The sequence below is a fragment of the Dromaius novaehollandiae genome, chromosome 29, assembly GCF_036370855.1.
Source record: "Dromaius novaehollandiae isolate bDroNov1 chromosome 29, bDroNov1.hap1, whole genome shotgun sequence".
In the NCBI taxonomy this organism is placed as follows: domain Eukaryota; kingdom Metazoa; phylum Chordata; class Aves; order Casuariiformes; family Dromaiidae; genus Dromaius; species Dromaius novaehollandiae.
In genome coordinates, this window is record NC_088126.1 from 1215902 (window position 1) to 1235977 (window position 20076).

The 20076-nt window shown below is 59.8% G+C and overlaps 3 protein-coding genes across 4 annotated transcripts in view; 2 read left to right on the forward strand and 1 right to left on the reverse strand.

Annotated features, from left to right (window-relative positions):
- LOC112994443 (keratin-associated protein 5-1-like) overlaps positions 1–19301 on the reverse strand; it is a 47645-nt gene extending 28344 nt beyond the window's left edge. For both annotated transcript variants that reach the window (XM_064498967.1, XM_064498965.1), the window contains exon 1: positions 19206–19301. The gene's annotated coding sequence lies outside the window, so the exon portion shown is untranslated. The remainder of the gene's footprint in view (positions 1–19205) is intronic.
- On the forward strand, positions 701–14575 carry LOC112994436 (filaggrin-like). Its single transcript, XM_026118774.2, has 2 exons — positions 701–858; positions 1364–14575. Exons 1-2 carry the CDS (start codon positions 721–723, stop codon positions 13955–13957), a joined length of 12732 nt encoding a protein of 4243 aa, XP_025974559.2. The 5' UTR covers positions 701–720; the 3' UTR covers positions 13958–14575.
- S100A11 (S100 calcium binding protein A11) lies at positions 17342–19565 on the forward strand. The gene is made up of 3 exons (XM_026116392.2): positions 17342–17545; positions 18824–18973; positions 19279–19565. Exons 1-3 carry the CDS (start codon positions 17543–17545, stop codon positions 19429–19431), a joined length of 306 nt encoding a protein of 101 aa, XP_025972177.1. The 5' UTR covers positions 17342–17542; the 3' UTR covers positions 19432–19565.
- The last annotated feature ends 511 nt before the right edge of the window (positions 19566–20076 follow it).

A 20076-nucleotide genomic window follows, 5' to 3' on the forward strand; every position in this document is an offset into this window, starting at 1 on the left:
AAACCCGAGCACTGCTTTCTGCTGAGCAGATCGCAGTAAAATTAAGTAAGTAGCTCTGACCTAGGTCATCTGGCAGTTCTCCTCTGGCCAAAATCTATTTGCCAATGAACTGATGCTGTAATGAAAGATTCATCAGTATTGTAAATCAATACTCCTGGTCATAGGAGAATTGGCCACAGGGCTTGTTTTAAAGCTCTACAACCTCTCTACCTGTTTCTAAGCCAGCTAGATCTTGTCTAAGGGCATGCCACCACTGCATTAGACATCCTCTAACCTGCTCCAGAGAAGCTGGTATATCCTCAGTGGCAGGCAGAGACAGCAGCGTGCATCCTGGAAACACAAATACTTGCTATAGCACCACAGGGACAGGTTTCTGAGGTATCTCTTGAGTCATCGTTTCTCAGTCCCCTCCCTGTGATCCACAAATGCACACATCCTGCCATCCTGTATCAAACGTCATTTGACTACATCAGCAGATAAGCTGGAAGACACTCCCCATCCCACTAAAACCGCTAAGCATTTGAATTTCTTCCCAGTGCTCTGGAGAAACAGAGGTCACCATGGCACAGGAGCAGACACGTAGCACATAGCACCCGTCAACGCACACAGCCAACCTGAGCCCAGCAATTCTTCCCCTCTGTTCATGCTCAGAGACAAATAAGTGTATCCTGTCCTTAGATCTCCTACTTTTCTTGCAGGCTTGCTTGAATCTGCAGGAAGATGTCTTACTTCTTAGACAGCATTTCCACCATCATTAGCGTCTTTTACAAACATGCAAAGGAAGATGGAGATGGCTCCATCCTCAGCAGAAGGGAGATGAAAGAGTTTATCCTGAAGGAGTTCGCAGATGTCATAGCGGTGAGTGCTATTACGAGAGGGAGCCCTCAAAGCCTTTATGGAGGCTGACTGGAGAGGAGTGATTGCAGGTATCTCCTCCAGGAGAGGGGATGATTTTCATGACCAGATGGCAGTGGGATGGGGAGGCTCTTACTAAGGGGTAGCAGCAGATGCATGCCCTTGCACTGACTGTTTCGACAACTATTTCAACCAATTCTGCTATGAACAAATTGGCAAAAACTGGTGAAGAAACTGTGGGAAGGTATGGTCTTCTTCCAAAGGAAATGCATCCAGTGGAAGGATACAGCATCTGTCAAAAAGAAGAGAACTAGCTGCTTAGCTGTAGCCAGGGAACCACCAGAAAAGTGGAGAACAAAGACATGGCAGTGTTGCTGAGCTACAAAACTGAAGCTGCAAGAGGTGGAAGGAGAAAATATTGCAGTTGCTCCTGTGTTTGTATTTCTCTGCAAAGCAGCAGGAGGGCTAAACCCCTGTTTTTATTTTCTTGTGTTTGTTTTCCCTGCAGAACCCACATGATCCTCAAACGATTGACAAGGTTCTGCAGTTTCTTGAATGGGATGACGATGGCAAAATAGACTTTAATGAGTTCCTACTTTTGGTATTCAGAGTGGCTAAGGCCTGCTACTGGTTTCTGCAGAAGGGACCGTGTCTTCTGCAAAGAACAAAGCTAATAACCAGTGGGAAATCACTCCAAGAGCCTGAAATTATTAACAGAGGGCACCATCGTCAGCTCCAGGAAGAGGAACCACAAATCCATGAGAGTAATCATCCACCCTGTGAACCTGAGCCACAACGAGACACCAGGGTTCACAAGCTTGAAACCCTAGAGGAAACGGAGAGTCATCGCCAGCGATGTAACACACAAAGTAGAGATGATGCAAAAAGGAGCAGCAAATCCAAGGAGCGAACCTCTCAAGCATATGAAGAACGAAGCCAAGAGCCATGCGACCAACGTAACATTCGCCACCCACCTGAGCTGGACAGACAAGATGACGTACAGAGCCGTAGTGAGTCAAGAAAGCCCAAACCACTGGTGTACGAGAGAGGCAGCGACCAGAAACATCAGTCAAAGCAAAAAGGAGATGTTAGGACCCACTGCGTGCCATATGAATCAGAAGAACAACTCAACAAACGCAGCAGCTTGCCTGAACCGCACGCAGATGAGAGACGAAATCAAGAGGGGCCTCAGCCAGAACGACTGGCAGACGTGAAGAGTCACAACCAGCCATGTAAACCTCAACCACTGCCAAACTGGTGGAGTAGTCGTGAACCACATGAGTCAGCACCACAACTGTATGATCAAAAGAACCATCATCCACAAGACCAAGAGGCAGTGCAATATGGAAGGAGCAGCCAAAGGCCACAGGAACCAGAACAAGAAGCAAATAGAGGAAGTCACAGTCAGCGACATAAGACTGAATTACTGACAAATGCGAGAGGCCAAGAGAAGCCACAGGAAGCGACGGAGCCATGTGGGGACACAGCAAGGAGGGACCGTTCCCACGATGATGAACTTGTGGAGGACGAAAGGAGGATTTGCCAGGGACCAGAGCTGCAAGAGCCAGCGGGCGAGAGGAGGAACATTCGCTCTCGCGAACTGCAAGCCGAGGTCTCCGAGAGCACCAGACTCCAGACACGGGAGAGAGAAGCACGAGGACCCCTTGGCACGTACGAACGGACCCGCTGGACCGTAGAAGAGGCCGCAGAAGCAGACCTGAGGGTCCGCCGTGTCTCCTATGAACCCGAGCCACGTGGGGACATAGCAAGGAGGGACCGTTCCCGCGACAGCGAAGTCGCCGAGGATGAGAGGAGGATTTGCCAGGGACCAGAGCTGCAAGAGCCAGCGGGCGAGAGGAGGAACATTCGCTCTCGCGAGCTGCAAGCCGAGGTCTCCGAGAGCACCAGACTCCAGACACGGGAGAGAGAAGAGTCAGGGCCCCTCGGCACGTACGAACGGACCCGCTGGACCGTAGAAGAGGCCGCAGAAGCAGACCTGAGGGTCCGCCGTGTCTCCTATGAACCCGAGCCACGTGGGGACATAGCAGGAAGGGACCGTTCCCGCGACGGCGAAGTCGCCAAGGACGAGAGGAGGATTTGCCAGGGACCAGAGCTGCAAGAGCCAGCGGGCGAGAGGAGGAACATTCGCTCTCGCGAGCTGCAAGCCGAGGTCTCCGAGAGCACCAGACTCCAGACACGGGAGAGAGAAGAGTCAGGGCCCCTCGGCACGTACGAACGGACCCGCCGGACCGTAGAAGAGGCCGCAGAAGCAGACCTGAGGGTCCGCCGTGTCTCCTATGAACCCGAGCCACGTGGGGACATAGCAGGAAGGGACAGTTCCCGCGACGGCGATGTCTCCAAGGATGACAGGAGGATTCGCCAGGGACCAGAGCTGCAAGAGCCAGCGGGCGAGAGGAGGAACATTCGCTCTCGCGAGCTGCAAGCCGAGGTCTCCGAGAGCACCAGACTCCAGACACGGGAGAGAGAAGCACGAGGCCCCCTCGGCACGTACGAACGGACCCGCTGGACCGTAGAAGAGGCCGCAGAAGCAGACCTGAGGGTCCGCCGTGTCTCCTATGAACCCGAGCCACGTGGGGACATAGCAGGAAGGGACCGTTCCCGCGACGGCGAAGTCGCCAAGGACGAGAGGAGGATTTGCCAGGGACCAGAGCTGCAAGAGCCAGCGGGCGAGAGGAGGAACATTCGCTCTCGCGAGCTGCAAGCCGAGGTCTCCGAGAGCACCAGACTCCAGACACGGGAGAGAGAAGCACGAGGCCCCCTCGGCACGTACGAACGGACCCGCTGGACCGTAGAAGAGGCCGCAGAAGCAGACCTGAGGGTCCGCCGTGTCTCCTATGAACCCGAGCCACGTGGGGACATAGCAGGAAGGGACCGTTCCCGCGACGGCGATGTCTCCAAGGATGACAGGAGGATTCACCAGGGACCAGAGCTGCAAGAGCCAGCGGGCGAGAGGAGGAACATTCGCTCTCGCGAGCTGCAAGCCGAGGTCTCCGAGAGCAGCAGACTCCAGACACGGGAGAGAGAAGCACGAGGCCCCCTCGGCACGTACGAACGGACCCGCTGGACCGTAGAAGAGGCCGCAGAAGCAGACCTGAGGGTCCGCCGTGTCTCCTATGAACCCGAGCCACGTGGGGACATAGCAAGGAGGGACCGTTCCCGCGACGGCGAAGTCGCCGAGGACGAGAGGAGGATTTGCCAGGGACCAGAGCTGCAAGAGCCAGCGGGCGAGAGGAGGAACATTCGCTCTCGCGAGCTGCAAGCCGAGGTCTCCGAGAGCACCAGACTCCAGACACGGGAAAGAGAAGCACGAGGCCCCCTCGGCACGTACGAACGGACCCGCTGGACCGTAGAAGAGGCCGCAGAAGCAGACCTGAGGGTCCGCCGTGTCTCCTATGAACCCGAGCCACGTGGGGACATAGCAGGAAGGGACCGTTCCCGCGACGGCGAAGTCGCCAAGGACGAGAGGAGGATTTGCCAGGGACCAGAGCTGCAAGAGCCAGCGGGCGAGAGGAGGAACATTCGCTCTCGCGAGCTGCAAGCCGAGGTCTCCGAGAGCACCAGACTCCAGACACGGGAGAGAGAAGAGTCAGGGCCCCTCGGCACGTACGAACGGACCCGCCGGACCGTAGAAGAGGCCGCAGAAGCAGACCTGAGGGTCCGCCGTGTCTCCTATGAACCCGAGCCACGTGGGGACATAGCAGGAAGGGACCGTTCCCGCGACGGCGATGTCTCCAAGGATGACAGGAGGATTCGCCAGGGACCAGAGCTGCAAGAGCCAGCGGGCGAGAGGAGGAACATTCGCTCTCGCGAGCTGCAAGCCGAGGTCTCCGAGAGCACCAGACTCCAGACACGGGAGAGAGAAGCACGAGGCCCCCTCGGCACGTACGAACGGACCCGCTGGACCGTAGAAGAGGCCGCAGAAGCAGACCTGAGGGTCCGCCGTGTCTCCTATGAACCCGAGCCACGTGGGGACATAGCAGGAAGGGACCGTTCCCGCGACGGCGAAGTCGCCGAGGACGAGAGGAGGATTTGCCAGGGACCAGAGCTGCAAGAGCCAGCGGGCGAGAGGAGGAACATTCGCTCTCACGAGCTGCAAGCCGAGGTCTCCGAGAGCACCAGACTCCGGACACGGGAGAGAGAAGAGTCAGGGCCCCTCGGCACGTACGAACGGACCCGCCGGACCGTAGAAGAGGCCGCAGAAGCAGACCTGGGGGTCCGCCGTGTCTCCTATGAACCCGAGCCACGTGGGGACATAGCAGGAAGGGACCGTTCCCGCGACGGCGAAGTCGCCGAGGACGAGAGGAGGATTTGCCAGGGACCAGAGCTGCAAGAGCCAGCGGGCGAGAGGAGGAACATTCGCTCTCGCGAACTGCAAGCCGAGGTCTCCGAGAGCAGCAGACTCCAGACACGGGAGAGAGAAGCACGAGGACCCCTCGGCACGTACGAACGGACCCGTTGGACCGTGGAAGAGGCCGCAGAAGCAGACCTGAGGGTCCGCCGTGTCTCCTATGAACCCGAGCCACATGGGGACATAGCAAGGAGGGACCGTTCTGGAGAGGGCCAAGTCGCCGAGGACGAGAGGAGGATTTGCCAGGGACCAGAGCTGCAAGAGCCAGCGGGCGAGAGGAGGAACATTCGCTCTCGCGAGCTGCAAGCCGAGGTCTCCGAGAGCACCAGACTCCAGACACGGGAGAGAGAAGCACGAGGACCCCTCGGCACGTACGAACGGACCCGCTGGACCGTAGAAGAGGCCGCAGAAGCAGACCTGAGGGTCCGCCGTGTCTCCTATGAACCCGAGCCACGTGGGGACATAGCAGGAAGGGACCGTTCCCGCGACGGCGAAGTCGCCGAGGACGAGAGGAGGATTTGCCAGCGACCAGAGCTGCAAGAGCCAGCGGGCGAGAGGAGGAACATTCGCTCTCACGAGCTGCAAGCCGAGGTCTCCGAGAGCACCAGACTCCGGACACGGGAGAGAGAAGAGTCAGGGCCCCTCGGCACGTACGAACGGACCCGCCGGACTGTAGAAGAGGCCGCAGAAGCAGACCTGAGGGTCCGCCGTGTCTCCAATGAACCCGAGCCACGTGGGGACATAGCAGGAAGGGACCATTCTGGAGAGAGCCAAGTCGCCGAGGACGAGAGGAGGATTTGCCAGCGACCAGAGCTGCAAGAGCCAGCGGGCGAGAGGAGGAACATTCGCTCTCGCGAGCTGCAAGCCGAGGTCTCCGAGAGCACCAGACTCCGGACACGGGAGAGAGAAGAGTCAGGGCCCCTCGGCACGTACGAACGGACCCGCCGGACTGTAGAAGAGGCCGCAGAAGCAGACCTGAGGGTCCGCCGTGTCTCCTATGAACCCGAGCCACGTGGGGACATAGCAAGGAGGGACCGTTCTGGAGAGGGCCAAGTCGCCGAGGACGAGAGGAGGATTTGCCAGGGACCAGAGCTGCAAGAGCCAGCGGGCGAGAGGAGGAACATTCGCTCTCGCGAGCTGCAAGCCGAGGTCTCCGAGAGCACCAGACTCCAGACACGGGAGAGAGAAGCACGAGGACCCCTCGGCACGTACGAACGGACCCGCTGGACCGTAGAAGAGGCCGCAGAAGCAGACCTGAGGGTCCGCCGTGTCTCCTATGAACCCGAGCCACGTGGGGACATAGCAGGAAGGGACCGTTCCCGCGACGGCGAAGTCGCCAAGGACGAGAGGAGGATTTGCCAGGGACCAGAGCTGCAAGAGCCAGCGGGCGAGAGGAGGAACATTCGCTCTCGCGAGCTGCAAGCCGAGGTCTCCGAGAGCACCAGACTCCAGACACGGGAGAGAGAAGAGTCAGGGCCCCTCGGCACGTACGAACGGACCCGCCGGACCGTAGAAGAGGCCGCAGAAGCAGACCTGAGGGTCCGCCGTGTCTCCTATGAACCCGAGCCACGTGGGGACATAGCAGGAAGGGACCGTTCCCGCGACGGCGATGTCTCCAAGGATGACAGGAGGATTCGCCAGGGACCAGAGCTGCAAGAGCCAGCGGGCGAGAGGAGGAACATTCGCTCTCGCGAACTGCAAGCCGAGGTCTCCGAGAGCAGCAGACTCCAGACACGGGAGAGAGAAGCACGAGGCCCCCTCGGCACGTACGAACGGACCCGCTGGACCGTGGAAGAGGCCGCAGAAGCAGACCTGAGGGTCCGCCGTGTCTCCTATGAACCCGAGCCACATGGGGACATAGCAAGGAGGGACCGTTCTGGAGAGGGCCAAGTCGCCGAGGACGAGAGGAGGATTTGCCAGGGACCAGAGCTGCAAGAGCCAGCGGGCGAGAGGAGGAACATTCGCTCTCGCGAGCTGCAAGCCGAGGTCTCCGAGAGCACCAGACTCCAGACACGGGAGAGAGAAGCACGAGGACCCCTCGGCACGTACGAACGGACCCGCTGGACCGTAGAAGAGGCCGCAGAAGCAGACCTGAGGGTCCGCCGTGTCTCCTATGAACCCGAGCCACGTGGGGACATAGCAGGAAGGGACCGTTCCCGCGACGGCGAAGTCGCCGAGGACGAGAGGAGGATTTGCCAGCGACCAGAGCTGCAAGAGCCAGCGGGCGAGAGGAGGAACATTCGCTCTCACGAGCTGCAAGCCGAGGTCTCCGAGAGCACCAGACTCCAGACACGGGAGAGAGAAGAGTCAGGGCCCCTCGGCACGTACGAACGGACCCGCCGGACCGTAGAAGAGGCCGCAGAAGCAGACCTGGGGGTCCGCCGTGTCTCCTATGAACCCGAGCCACGTGGGGACATAGCAGGAAGGGACCGTTCCCGCGACGGCGAAGTCGCCGAGGACGAGAGGAGGATTTGCCAGGGACCAGAGCTGCAAGAGCCAGCGGGCGAGAGGAGGAACATTCGCTCTCGCGAACTGCAAGCCGAGGTCTCCGAGAGCAGCAGACTCCAGACACGGGAGAGAGAAGCACGAGGACCCCTCGGCACGTACGAACGGACCCGTTGGACCGTGGAAGAGGCCGCAGAAGCAGACCTGAGGGTCCGCCGTGTCTCCTATGAACCCGAGCCACATGGGGACATAGCAAGGAGGGACCGTTCTGGAGAGGGCCAAGTCGCCGAGGACGAGAGGAGGATTTGCCAGGGACCAGAGCTGCAAGAGCCAGCGGGCGAGAGGAGGAACATTCGCTCTCGCGAGCTGCAAGCCGAGGTCTCCGAGAGCACCAGACTCCAGACACGGGAGAGAGAAGCACGAGGACCCCTCGGCACGTACGAACGGACCCGCTGGACCGTAGAAGAGGCCGCAGAAGCAGACCTGAGGGTCCGCCGTGTCTCCTATGAACCCGAGCCACGTGGGGACATAGCAGGAAGGGACCGTTCCCGCGACGGCGAAGTCGCCGAGGACGAGAGGAGGATTTGCCAGCGACCAGAGCTGCAAGAGCCAGCGGGCGAGAGGAGGAACATTCGCTCTCACGAGCTGCAAGCCGAGGTCTCCGAGAGCACCAGACTCCGGACACGGGAGAGAGAAGAGTCAGGGCCCCTCGGCACGTACGAACGGACCCGCCGGACTGTAGAAGAGGCCGCAGAAGCAGACCTGAGGGTCCGCCGTGTCTCCAATGAACCCGAGCCACGTGGGGACATAGCAGGAAGGGACCATTCTGGAGAGAGCCAAGTCGCCGAGGACGAGAGGAGGATTTGCCAGCGACCAGAGCTGCAAGAGCCAGCGGGCGAGAGGAGGAACATTCGCTCTCGCGAGCTGCAAGCCGAGGTCTCCGAGAGCACCAGACTCCGGACACGGGAGAGAGAAGAGTCAGGGCCCCTCGGCACGTACGAACGGACCCGCCGGACTGTAGAAGAGGCCGCAGAAGCAGACCTGAGGGTCCGCCGTGTCTCCTATGAACCCGAGCCACGTGGGGACATAGCAAGGAGGGACCGTTCTGGAGAGGGCCAAGTCGCCGAGGACGAGAGGAGGATTTGCCAGGGACCAGAGCTGCAAGAGCCAGCGGGCGAGAGGAGGAACATTCGCTCTCGCGAGCTGCAAGCCGAGGTCTCCGAGAGCACCAGACTCCAGACACGGGAGAGAGAAGCACGAGGACCCCTCGGCACGTACGAACGGACCCGCTGGACCGTAGAAGAGGCCGCAGAAGCAGACCTGAGGGTCCGCCGTGTCTCCTATGAACCCGAGCCACGTGGGGACATAGCAGGAAGGGACCGTTCCCGCGACGGCGAAGTCGCCAAGGACGAGAGGAGGATTTGCCAGGGACCAGAGCTGCAAGAGCCAGCGGGCGAGAGGAGGAACATTCGCTCTCGCGAGCTGCAAGCCGAGGTCTCCGAGAGCACCAGACTCCAGACACGGGAGAGAGAAGAGTCAGGGCCCCTCGGCACGTACGAACGGACCCGCCGGACCGTAGAAGAGGCCGCAGAAGCAGACCTGAGGGTCCGCCGTGTCTCCTATGAACCCGAGCCACGTGGGGACATAGCAGGAAGGGACCGTTCCCGCGACGGCGATGTCTCCAAGGATGACAGGAGGATTCGCCAGGGACCAGAGCTGCAAGAGCCAGCGGGCGAGAGGAGGAACATTCGCTCTCGCGAACTGCAAGCCGAGGTCTCCGAGAGCAGCAGACTCCAGACACGGGAGAGAGAAGCACGAGGCCCCCTCGGCACGTACGAACGGACCCGCTGGACCGTGGAAGAGGCCGCAGAAGCAGACCTGAGGGTCCGCCGTGTCTCCTATGAACCCGAGCCACATGGGGACATAGCAAGGAGGGACCGTTCTGGAGAGGGCCAAGTCGCCGAGGACGAGAGGAGGATTTGCCAGGGACCAGAGCTGCAAGAGCCAGCGGGCGAGAGGAGGAACATTCGCTCTCGCGAGCTGCAAGCCGAGGTCTCCGAGAGCACCAGACTCCAGACACGGGAGAGAGAAGCACGAGGACCCCTCGGCACGTACGAACGGACCCGCTGGACCGTAGAAGAGGCCGCAGAAGCAGACCTGAGGGTCCGCCGTGTCTCCTATGAACCCGAGCCACGTGGGGACATAGCAGGAAGGGACCGTTCCCGCGACGGCGAAGTCGCCGAGGACGAGAGGAGGATTTGCCAGCGACCAGAGCTGCAAGAGCCAGCGGGCGAGAGGAGGAACATTCGCTCTCACGAGCTGCAAGCCGAGGTCTCCGAGAGCACCAGACTCCAGACACGGGAGAGAGAAGAGTCAGGGCCCCTCGGCACGTACGAACGGACCCGCCGGACCGTAGAAGAGGCCGCAGAAGCAGACCTGGGGGTCCGCCGTGTCTCCTATGAACCCGAGCCACGTGGGGACATAGCAGGAAGGGACCGTTCCCGCGACGGCGAAGTCGCCGAGGACGAGAGGAGGATTTGCCAGGGACCAGAGCTGCAAGAGCCAGCGGGCGAGAGGAGGAACATTCGCTCTCGCGAGCTGCAAGCCGAGGTCTCCGAGAGCACCAGACTCCAGACACGGGAGAGAGAAGCACGAGGACCCCTCGGCACGTACGAACGGACCCGTTGGACCGTGGAAGAGGCCGCAGAAGCAGACCTGAGGGTCCGCCGTGTCTCCTATGAACCCGAGCCACATGGGGACATAGCAAGGAGGGACCGTTCTGGAGAGGGCCAAGTCGCCGAGGACGAGAGGAGGATTTGCCAGGGACCAGAGCTGCAAGAGCCAGCGGGCGAGAGGAGGAACATTCGCTCTCGCGAGCTGCAAGCCGAGGTCTCCGAGAGCACCAGACTCCAGACACGGGAGAGAGAAGCACGAGGACCCCTCGGCACGTACGAACGGACCCGCTGGACCGTAGAAGAGGCCGCAGAAGCAGACCTGAGGGTCCGCCGTGTCTCCTATGAACCCGAGCCACGTGGGGACATAGCAGGAAGGGACCGTTCCCGCGACGGCGAAGTCGCCGAGGACGAGAGGAGGATTTGCCAGCGACCAGAGCTGCAAGAGCCAGCGGGCGAGAGGAGGAACATTCGCTCTCGCGAGCTGCAAGCCGAGGTCTCCGAGAGCACCAGACTCCAGACACGGGAGAGAGAAGCACGAGGACCCCTCGGCACGTACGAACGGACCCGCTGGACCGTAGAAGAGGCCGCAGAAGCAGACCTGAGGGTCCGCCGTGTCTCCTATGAACCCGAGCCACGTGGGGACATAGCAGGAAGGGACCGTTCCCGCGACGGCGAAGTCGCCAAGGACGAGAGGAGGATTTGCCAGGGACCAGAGCTGCAAGAGCCAGCGGGCGAGAGGAGGAACATTCGCTCTCGCGAGCTGCAAGCCGAGGTCTCCGAGAGCACCAGACTCCAGACACAGGAGAGAGAAGAGTCAGGGCCCCTCGGCACGTACGAACGGACCCGCCGGACCGTAGAAGAGGCCGCAGAAGCAGACCTGAGGGTCCGCCGTGTCTCCTATGAACCCGAGCCACGTGGGGACATAGCAGGAAGGGACCGTTCCCGCGACGGCGATGTCTCCAAGGATGACAGGAGGATTCGCCAGGGACCAGAGCTGCAAGAGCCAGCGGGCGAGAGGAGGAACATTCGCTCTCGCGAGCTGCAAGCCGAGGTCTCCGAGAGCAGCAGACTCCAGACACGGGAGAGAGAAGCACGAGGCCCCCTCGGCACGTACGAACGGACCCGCTGGACCGTAGAAGAGGCCGCAGAAGCAGACCTGAGGGTCCGCCGTGTCTCCTATGAACCCGAGCCACGTGGGGACATAGCAGGAAGGGACCGTTCCCGCGACGGCGAAGTCGCCAAGGACGAGAGGAGGATTTGCCAGGGACCAGAGCTGCAAGAGCCAGCGGACGAGAGGAGGAACATTCGCTCTCGCGAGCTGCAAGCCGAGGTCTCCGAGAGCACCAGACTCCAGACACGGGAGAGAGAAGCACGAGGACCCCTCGGCACGTACGAACGGACCCGCCGGACCGTAGAAGAGGCCGCAGAAGCAGACCTGGGGGTCCGCCGTGTCTCCTATGAACCCGAGCCACGTGGGGACATAGCAGGAAGGGACCGTTCCCGCGACGGCGAAGTCGCCGAGGACGAGAGGAGGATTTGCCAGCGACCAGAGCTGCAAGAGCCAGCGGGCGAGAGGAGGAACATTCGCTCTCGCGAGCTGCAAGCCGAGGTCTCCGAGAGCACCAGACTCCGGACACGGGAGAGAGAAGAGTCAGGGCCCCTCGGCACGTACGAACGGACCCGCTGGACCGTAGAACAGGCCGCAGAAGCAGACCTGAGGGTCCGCCGTGTCTCCTATGAACCCGAGCCACGTGGGGACATAGCAGGAGGGGACCGTTCCCGCGACGGCGATGTCTCCAAGGATGACAGGAGGATTTGCCAGGGACCAGAGCTGCAAGAGCCAGCGGGCGAGAGGAGGAACATTCGCTCTCGCGAGCTGCAAGCCGAGGTCTCCGAGAGCACCAGACTCCAGACACGGGAGAGAGAAGAGTCAGGGCCCCTCGGCACGTACGAACGGACCCGCTGGACCGTAGAAGAGGCCGCAGAAGCAGACCTGAGGGTCCGCCGTGTCTCCTATGAACCCGAGCCACGTGGGGACATAGCAAGGAGGGACCGTTCCCGCGACGGCGAAGTCGCCGAGGACGAGAGGAGGATTTGCCAGGGACCAGAGCTGCAAGAGCCAGCGGGCGAGAGGAGGAACATTCGCTCTCGCGAGCTGCAAGCCGAGGTCTCCGAGAGCACCAGACTCCAGACACGGGAGAGAGAAGAGTCAGGGCCCCTCGGCACGTACGAACGGACCCGCTGGACCGTAGAAGAGGCCGCAGAAGCAGACCTGAGGGTCCGCCGTGTCTCCTATGAACCCGAGCCACGTGGGGACATAGCAAGGAGGGACCGTTCTGGAGAGGGCCAAGTCGCCGAGGACGAGAGGAGGATTTGCCAGGGACCAGAGCTGCAAGAGCCAGCGGGCGAGAGGAGGAACATTCGCTCTCGCGAGCTGCAAGCCGAGGTCTCCGAGAGCAGCAGACTCCAGACACGGGAGAGAGAAGCACGAGGACCCCTCGGCACGTACGAACGGACCCGCTGGACCGTAGAAGAGGCCGCAGAAGCAGACCTGAGGGTCCGCCGTGTCTCCTATGAACCCGAGCCACGTGGGGACATAGCAAGGAGGGACCGTTCCCACGACAGCGAAGTCGCCGAGGACGAGAGGAGGATTTGCCAGGGACCAGAGCTGCAAGAGCCAGCGGGCGAGAGGAGGAACATTCGCTCTCGCGAGCTGCAAGCCGAGGTCTCCGAGAGCAGCAGACTCCGGACACGGGAGAGAGAACAGCCAGGCTCCCTCGGCACGTACGAACCCCCGCAGTGCAAAGGCACACGTGTGTGGGAAGCATGCGTGGGCAGAAGTAGTAGCCAGCAGCCGTCTGCTTTCAGGCCCCAGGAAAGAAAAGGGGACCTGAATGAGCCACACGAGCACGAGTCGCAGGATAGAAAAAGCTGCTCTCAGCAGGAGAGGACTGAAATAGAAACGAAGGAAGGGGTGCAACAGGATCCCCCATCAGATATCGTTAAGGGTGAACCTCATCAACCATGCAAGGCTGAACCCAGAGAGGACGGGAAGAAAAACCAGTGTCCAAGGATGCCTGATCCCAAAATGGAGCCACAGCAAAACGGATCAAAAGCCTCTGAGGAGCTGGTCCCGCAGGAGCCTGAATCCAGCTGCTGCTCAGTGGGTGAGCCCCGAGCGCCAGGGGATGAGGGAAGCGCCCCGGGGAAGGCAACTCAGCAGGGGAGCGAGTGCGAGGAGAGGGAGGCCAAGAGCCGCCTACCTCCATCCCAGGCATCCGAACACAACCAGGACCAGGGGGACCGGGGCCAGGCTCCAGAGCCGCAGCCGCAGGAAAGTGGAGAGCGCCAGGCACTAGCATGCAAGTCGGGCCAGCGAGCTGCAGAAGAGACCTGTCCGCAGCCACCCTCAAGGGAGGAAGCCAGCTGCCATCAGCAGGATGCAGAGAGGAGCAGCCACCTGCGACAGGAGGAAAACAGCAAGAGGAGCTACAGCCAAGCAAGCGAGTCCCAGGCCCAAGGGGAAGAGGAACATCTTTGCACCAAGCAGAGCCAGGCCCCCCCCCGGCCCTCCAGCCTCACAGGAGGCATCAAGTTGTCCCGGTGTGGATGAGGCCAAGGCATCTTAACATGTCCGGTCTCTGCTGGGTAGTTGGTGGGCCTACCCCAAATCTCTTTGAGGATTGCTTCTGCTCTCTAGTTTTAGCGTAGGCAGAGAATTATCCCAGGATCTACAGCTTCTGCTTTTCTGCATTACATCTATCCACCTTAGCGCAGTATTTAGTCACTTTTCTACTGTAATTGGACTCCTTGGGTACCTCTGTCCTTTATATCCCTGTCATCTCTGCTACCTTGTGGCATCACTGTTCTGTATCTCACACTGCACTCACACATCCCTAGCCCTGTGGCAGGCTCTCATGCTTGTCAGCTTCTGCTGTGCAACGCAAAAAAAAATCCCATTATCTCAACCATACTCATTCTGGGGCCTGAAAATCCTTGAGGCTGGGAAAAGACACCTTTAAATGCAGACTCAGTGCTTTTGGTTACACACTTTTCCTTTCCTAGCAGCTGAATAGAATTCCAGCCCCAGTGTCAAGGAGGCTTTGAAGTAGTTGAGTTATGTTGTGCTTACTACAGGGTGATGGTGCTGGTGGGCCAGGCGCAGAGAGAGATTTTCTTCTTCTCACTGATGTATTGCATGAAAAATCACAATAAATAGCTGATGACCGCACTGACTGCTGCCATCCTTCAACCTTGCATCTAATTTCTTCAAAGGCCTCAGCCTGGTGGGAGGGTGTCCCGGTTCAGACCACCTATCCCTCCTAATCCTAGGCACTTAATTCAGACAGGGATGAAAAATCTGCTGAAAATTCCTCCAGATATCCAACTGCACACCTAGAAGCCCACATACTTCTACACCTTTGACCCTCACCACTGCTCTGCATTATTTCAGGGCTTCCCATAGCAGCCTGCACATGTTATAATCCGAGACCCACAGCAGGTCATACAGCCCCCGCCGTGGAGGATGGACCCTTGCTCTCTGGCTTTCACTGCAGACACAGGCGTGACAGGGAAAGCCTGCAGTGCGAACCTGCTGCTGGCTGAGGAGCTATCTAGATGCCCATTTTCCTGGCCACCTGCATCTGCCTGTCTTTTCCCCTGGGCTGCCCCATATCTGGGACCACTCACAGGTCCTCGGGCAGGAGAGGCAGCAGCGTGGCATGGAAAACGCACTGTTTTCCAGACATGGTGCACAAGACTGGAGAAGATATCCATGGCTTTCCCTGAGGAAAACCAGATTTTACTCATTTTTCTTTCCCTTGAGCAAGAGGGAACCAATTCCTCAGCAGCAGATGGGGCTGTGATTCTGCAAGAAGATGGAGGGAGAAGCGAGGACAACCCTGGCACCATCTGTGACTCACTCTGAAATGCAACCAGAGCAGTACAAGTCAGAGCCGCACAAGTCGGAGCCCGCGGGCTGATAACGGCACCAGCTGGGAGGAGCGAGGGCGTCTCAGGCCCGTCAGAGCCTGACGTGGCTTCAGGAGGAAGCCCACGGGGCTCCTCGCTCGCCCTGCCACGGGCTCGCTGCACAGCCGCTTTCCTCTGAGGTTTCAGACACGGCTGGTAGCAGAGGGAGTCGAAAGGGTCTGTCCCAGCCCGGGACGGGAGGATGCATGGGATGACACTCTCCGAGATGCTCCCTTCGTGCACGTGACTGTCACACCTCTCGGTGACAGACATATGGCAGCACAGATGGCCTGTCTGCAAACACGGCCAAACCCTCGACTGCAAACACACACAGCAACAGCAGGAAACAGCAACCTCCCCAAACCCCACGCTGCAGCTAGGACCGGGCTGGGCCAGGGCCCCTCCGGGATTTGCTCTTGTAAAAGGGGAAATAATGCTGGCCCATCCAAACAGCTCATGTTTTGGTTTTAAGGGAGCGCAGAGCAGTTTGCAAAAGTACAGAAGGAAGTGCAAAGTCCAGACAGAAGAGCAGTAGGTTTCCTGCTCCCAGCTCCCTGCTTTGAAAAATCTCTTTGATTCACTTGCACTGAAACGTTTCAGGTTTGGAAGGAGCTGGATTGGGGGGACACTTTTTGCCCAAGACACAGAAAACTCATAGTTTGGGGAAGGAAAGTGGGGCAAGAAAGGAAAATAGATTGGGGAGTAGGATTCTCCCCCAGATTTGGTGCTTCACATGATTTCCCTTTCTCCTGCTGTACAATGAATCACAGTCGCCAGCAAGATTTCCTAGCTAGCCCCATCCCTACAAGACATCCCTGAGCCCAGAGGGCATCCCCACTCCGCACACACTGTCACAGCAGCCTGAGCTACCCCGGCCCCTCGGCTCCAGGCTCCATCTGAAGTTTTTTGGGAAATCTGGCACCATCTGGGGCTGGGAGTCATGGGAAAACCTGGCCCGCGGGACCTGCAGGCTTTGGGGTGTCTTCGTGCTCATCCCAAAGGGGCAGAGAAAAAGGGTGCCGTAACCACGCAGCAGCTAGGTAAACACAGATAGACGGACGTGCCCGAGCAACTTCCCCAGCAGCCGCTGGCTGCAGGATGGGGAGCGGCTGGGGGACGAGGGCACGGCGCTGGGGCTGCTCGCGTGGCCGGCCCTGCTTCCCTGGGCAAATGCAGCCACGGCACAAGGGTTCGGCCCAGCTCTCCTCTCTCCCGTGCAGATTCCACAGCAGGGCAAGTCCAGTAGCCCCCGCCGTCCCGCCTCCACGCTACCTAGGCACGTCCCTTGCCTTCTGGCCGTCCCTCCTCCACCTCCCTGTCTCCCCCTTTGAAGCCCTGCACGGCCAGCACAGACTCTTGCTGCAGCTGAGCAGCGCTAGGCACAAGGGCGGCCAGCCGCGGCGGGGAGCTCAGACGGGTGCCCCAGCCCCAGCGCGGTCCCCTTCTGCCCCCGAGAGCCCAACAGCACGGGCGGCTGCCCCTTTTGCAATAGTATAAGCTCAAAACGTGCTATGAGCAGAGCTCGCCAGGCGGGAGCAGGTGGAGACGAGCAGGTACACGGCCAGGCCCCAGCTGCTGATGGACCTGGGGGGCCCCAGGGTCTGGCGCCCCTGGCAAGTCCTCTGCTCCCTTCCAGCAGCCCTGGCTACACAGTCCTTGTCCTCGGGTCCCAACTGCCTTCCGCAGGGCAGAGCCGCCGCTCACCTCTGCCTCGCCTGCTCTTGCTGCCCCAGCAGCTCCTCCTAGCAAAGCCGGGGAGGCCAAACCTCGCCGTAGCAAGCGAAAAGGCTCAGGACGTTCTGGGTAGCAGCAAGGCAGCCCGGGGGGCCCTCAGGCTGGGCGAGAAGGGAGGGGAGCCCCAAAGGGACGAGCGGCACAGAGCCGAGGGGAGAAACGGGCTGGAAGAAAAATGAAGGTTGAAAGACACGAAGGAGAAAAATGGAAGTGTAACTGTAAGGAATGAAACAGAGGGAAGAAGAAGAAAGCGGCCGGAGGAGGGGCCCCGCGCATTCCTGAGCCGAGGTGGGAGCCGCGGGCACGTCCGGATCTGCCGTTAGAGCCGGCGATTGCCCAACGCGGCCGAGGGGGCTGAGTCAGGGCTCGGCGCCGGCTCCGCCGGGAAGGGCGGTGGCAGCCGGGGCGAGGCTCATAACCGCCCCAGCTCCTGCCCGCGCCGTACCGCGCCGCAGCCCCGCCGAGGACCGAGCCCCCTCCTCGCGCCCCAGCCATGGTGAGTGAGCGGGGTCCCCGGGAAGGGCGGGGAGACGCCGCTCCGCGACGGCTGGAAGGAGATGGCAGCAAGCAGCCCTGGAGCTCTGCGCTCAGCTGGAAGCGGGACTCGCTCTGGCACCAGGAAGAGGAGACGGTGCCAAGGGCTGAGTGACGATCGCTGCCTAGGAGGGGGCCTGGGAGCGGGAAGAGGGTGCAGTGCTGTGGAGAGGGAGGGCAGAGAGTCCCTGCAGCTGGGGGGGGCAGGAGGTGGCATTTGAGCCCCCACAGCCCCCCCCCAGCCTTCCCTCCTCTCTCCCTTTCTCGTTCCCTCCTTCCTGTTTCTTGCTCGTGTTTCTGATGCCCATCCCTGGACCTGGGGCTGCGTCTCCCCCTCCACCAGACCCCGGGGCAGGGGCTGCAGGGGAAGCCAAGAGCCGAGGAAGCAGGGCCCGGGGCGGAAGCGGCTTCGCTTCTCTCGCATCAACCAAAAAAGGCTAAATTCAGCCTCAGGCGGGGCAGGATGTGGCCAGGGAGTCCCCAGGACGCTGAGGTTAGGGAGGGAAGGGCGGGTTCTTCCCAGCTCTCCCCTTTCCCAAAGGCTGCAGCGTGGCTCGGGGCCTGTGGCTCAGGGCAAGGGGGACCCTCTTGTCCCCCTCCCTTTTCCCCGGGTGTCCCCGTGAGCCAGCCCAGCTCCCCCCCGGCCAGGCCAGCGTTTCACCCTCCGGCTCCCCATCCCCCCGGCCCTCGCACTATTGCAGTTCCCAGACAGGAGCAGTTTGGGGAGCCAGTGCTGCTCACATTTTTGTCTCCTGACTCAGAGTTTCTCCTCTGTCCAGAGAGGCAGGGGGAGGGAAAGCGGGAAATGCTTATCTTTCCAGAAAAGCAACTACAGCCAAGTCCTGTTGGAAATCACTGAAAAACGAGCTGCTCTTCTAGGGTGAAGGAGCAGCCATTCTCAGCGCATGAGCCCTTCCCCTTCCTGGCAACACCTCCTAAGGGAGCTGACGCTTCCCCTGGGGATTTTCCGTGCTAGAGCTCCCAGGAATCCCAGAGCAGCATGACTCAAACCCTGTCCCTCCCCTGGGTACTTCCTCACCACAGTGCTGTGCAGGGCATTAGAAAAATTAATACTAAAGAAAAATGCAGCTGGACAGGTTGGGCGCAGAATGAGATGCCTCTAGGAGAGCAATTGCACAAGGTCCCCCATCACCCCCACCTTCCTCTGCAAGTAACACTGCTTTTTTCTGCAAGCAAAGAGCTTTCAAGGGCTGGCCTAAACTTGCTTTTGCTCCTTCAGTCAAAGGTGTCACCCACAGAGACCGAACGCTGCATCGAGTCCCTGCTGGCTGTCTTCCAGCGGTATGCAGGGCGAGAAGGGGACAACTGCACGCTCTCCAAGAGAGAGTTCCTTTCCTTCATGAACAGCGAGCTGGCTTCCTTCACAAAGGTGAGCAAAACCCAGGCCAGACCCTTCCAGGAGTCTCCCATGGTGTTTTTCCTCCCCTAGGACAGCAGTGAAAGCCTGTTCTCACAAGCACTGTGGGGTGAGTGGTGGGAAGAACTCACTTTTGCCAGCAGCCAGAGTACATCCTAACAAAAATTGCCCCAACTGAGTTCTGTCTCCCTCTGCCAACCCCTCTCCAATGGCGATTAAAATTCAGTAGCTGCAGGGTTCATACCTTGACAGATAACGGCAAGGGGCACCGTTGCCTCCAAGCAGATGTTGATAGCAGACACCCTGATCTTTTGCAGAATCAGAAGGACCCAGCTGTCCTGGACAGAATGATGAAGAAACTTGATTTGAACAGTGATGGGCAGCTGGACTTCCAGGAATTTCTGAACCTCATTGGGGGCATTGCAGTGGCATGCCACGAGGCCCTGGTTGTGCAGGCCCCTCGCCGCTAGCCCAGGCAGCTCTGCCTCTCCCACCACTGTGAACATATCATGAGCAAAAACCACGCAAAGCTGGAAGCAGTCCCCTTGAAACATGGGCATCCCCATTCCCCATTTTCTGAATAAAGTAAAGGTTTAAAATCCCAGCATAAGGCATGGTTTTATTTTTGCAGCACAAGTCAGGGGGAAGCACTACACAACCAGTCCAGACACCTGAGGGAGCCAGGACACCTCTGATCCCTCTCCTCTGCTTCTCCAGTGACGTGAGAACAGGGGTCTTCTCCCCTCTACCTCACAATCCCCCTAAATGTACATTTTCAGCCTTATAACTGCTGGAAACTACAATGCACCTGACTTTAGAGATCATCCAGTCTGTTAAATACCATGGGGAAGGGCACAGCATACCAAACGGTACAACTACACAAGGTAAACGGGAATACAGGAGCATTACGAGCAACAACCATTTGAGCACAGGCAAGAGCAATTATACACTAATAATTAGTGGAAGCACCCCCTGCCAACATAATAAATTATTTCAGCAATGTAGCCTCCATTTTCTGGGAACTTTAAAACCCTCCAGAGCTAGTAGCTTAAGAGCACAGGGGGGATGGAAGAAACTACCAAAAGGGGAAATGAAATCCAGCATCCATTCTATCT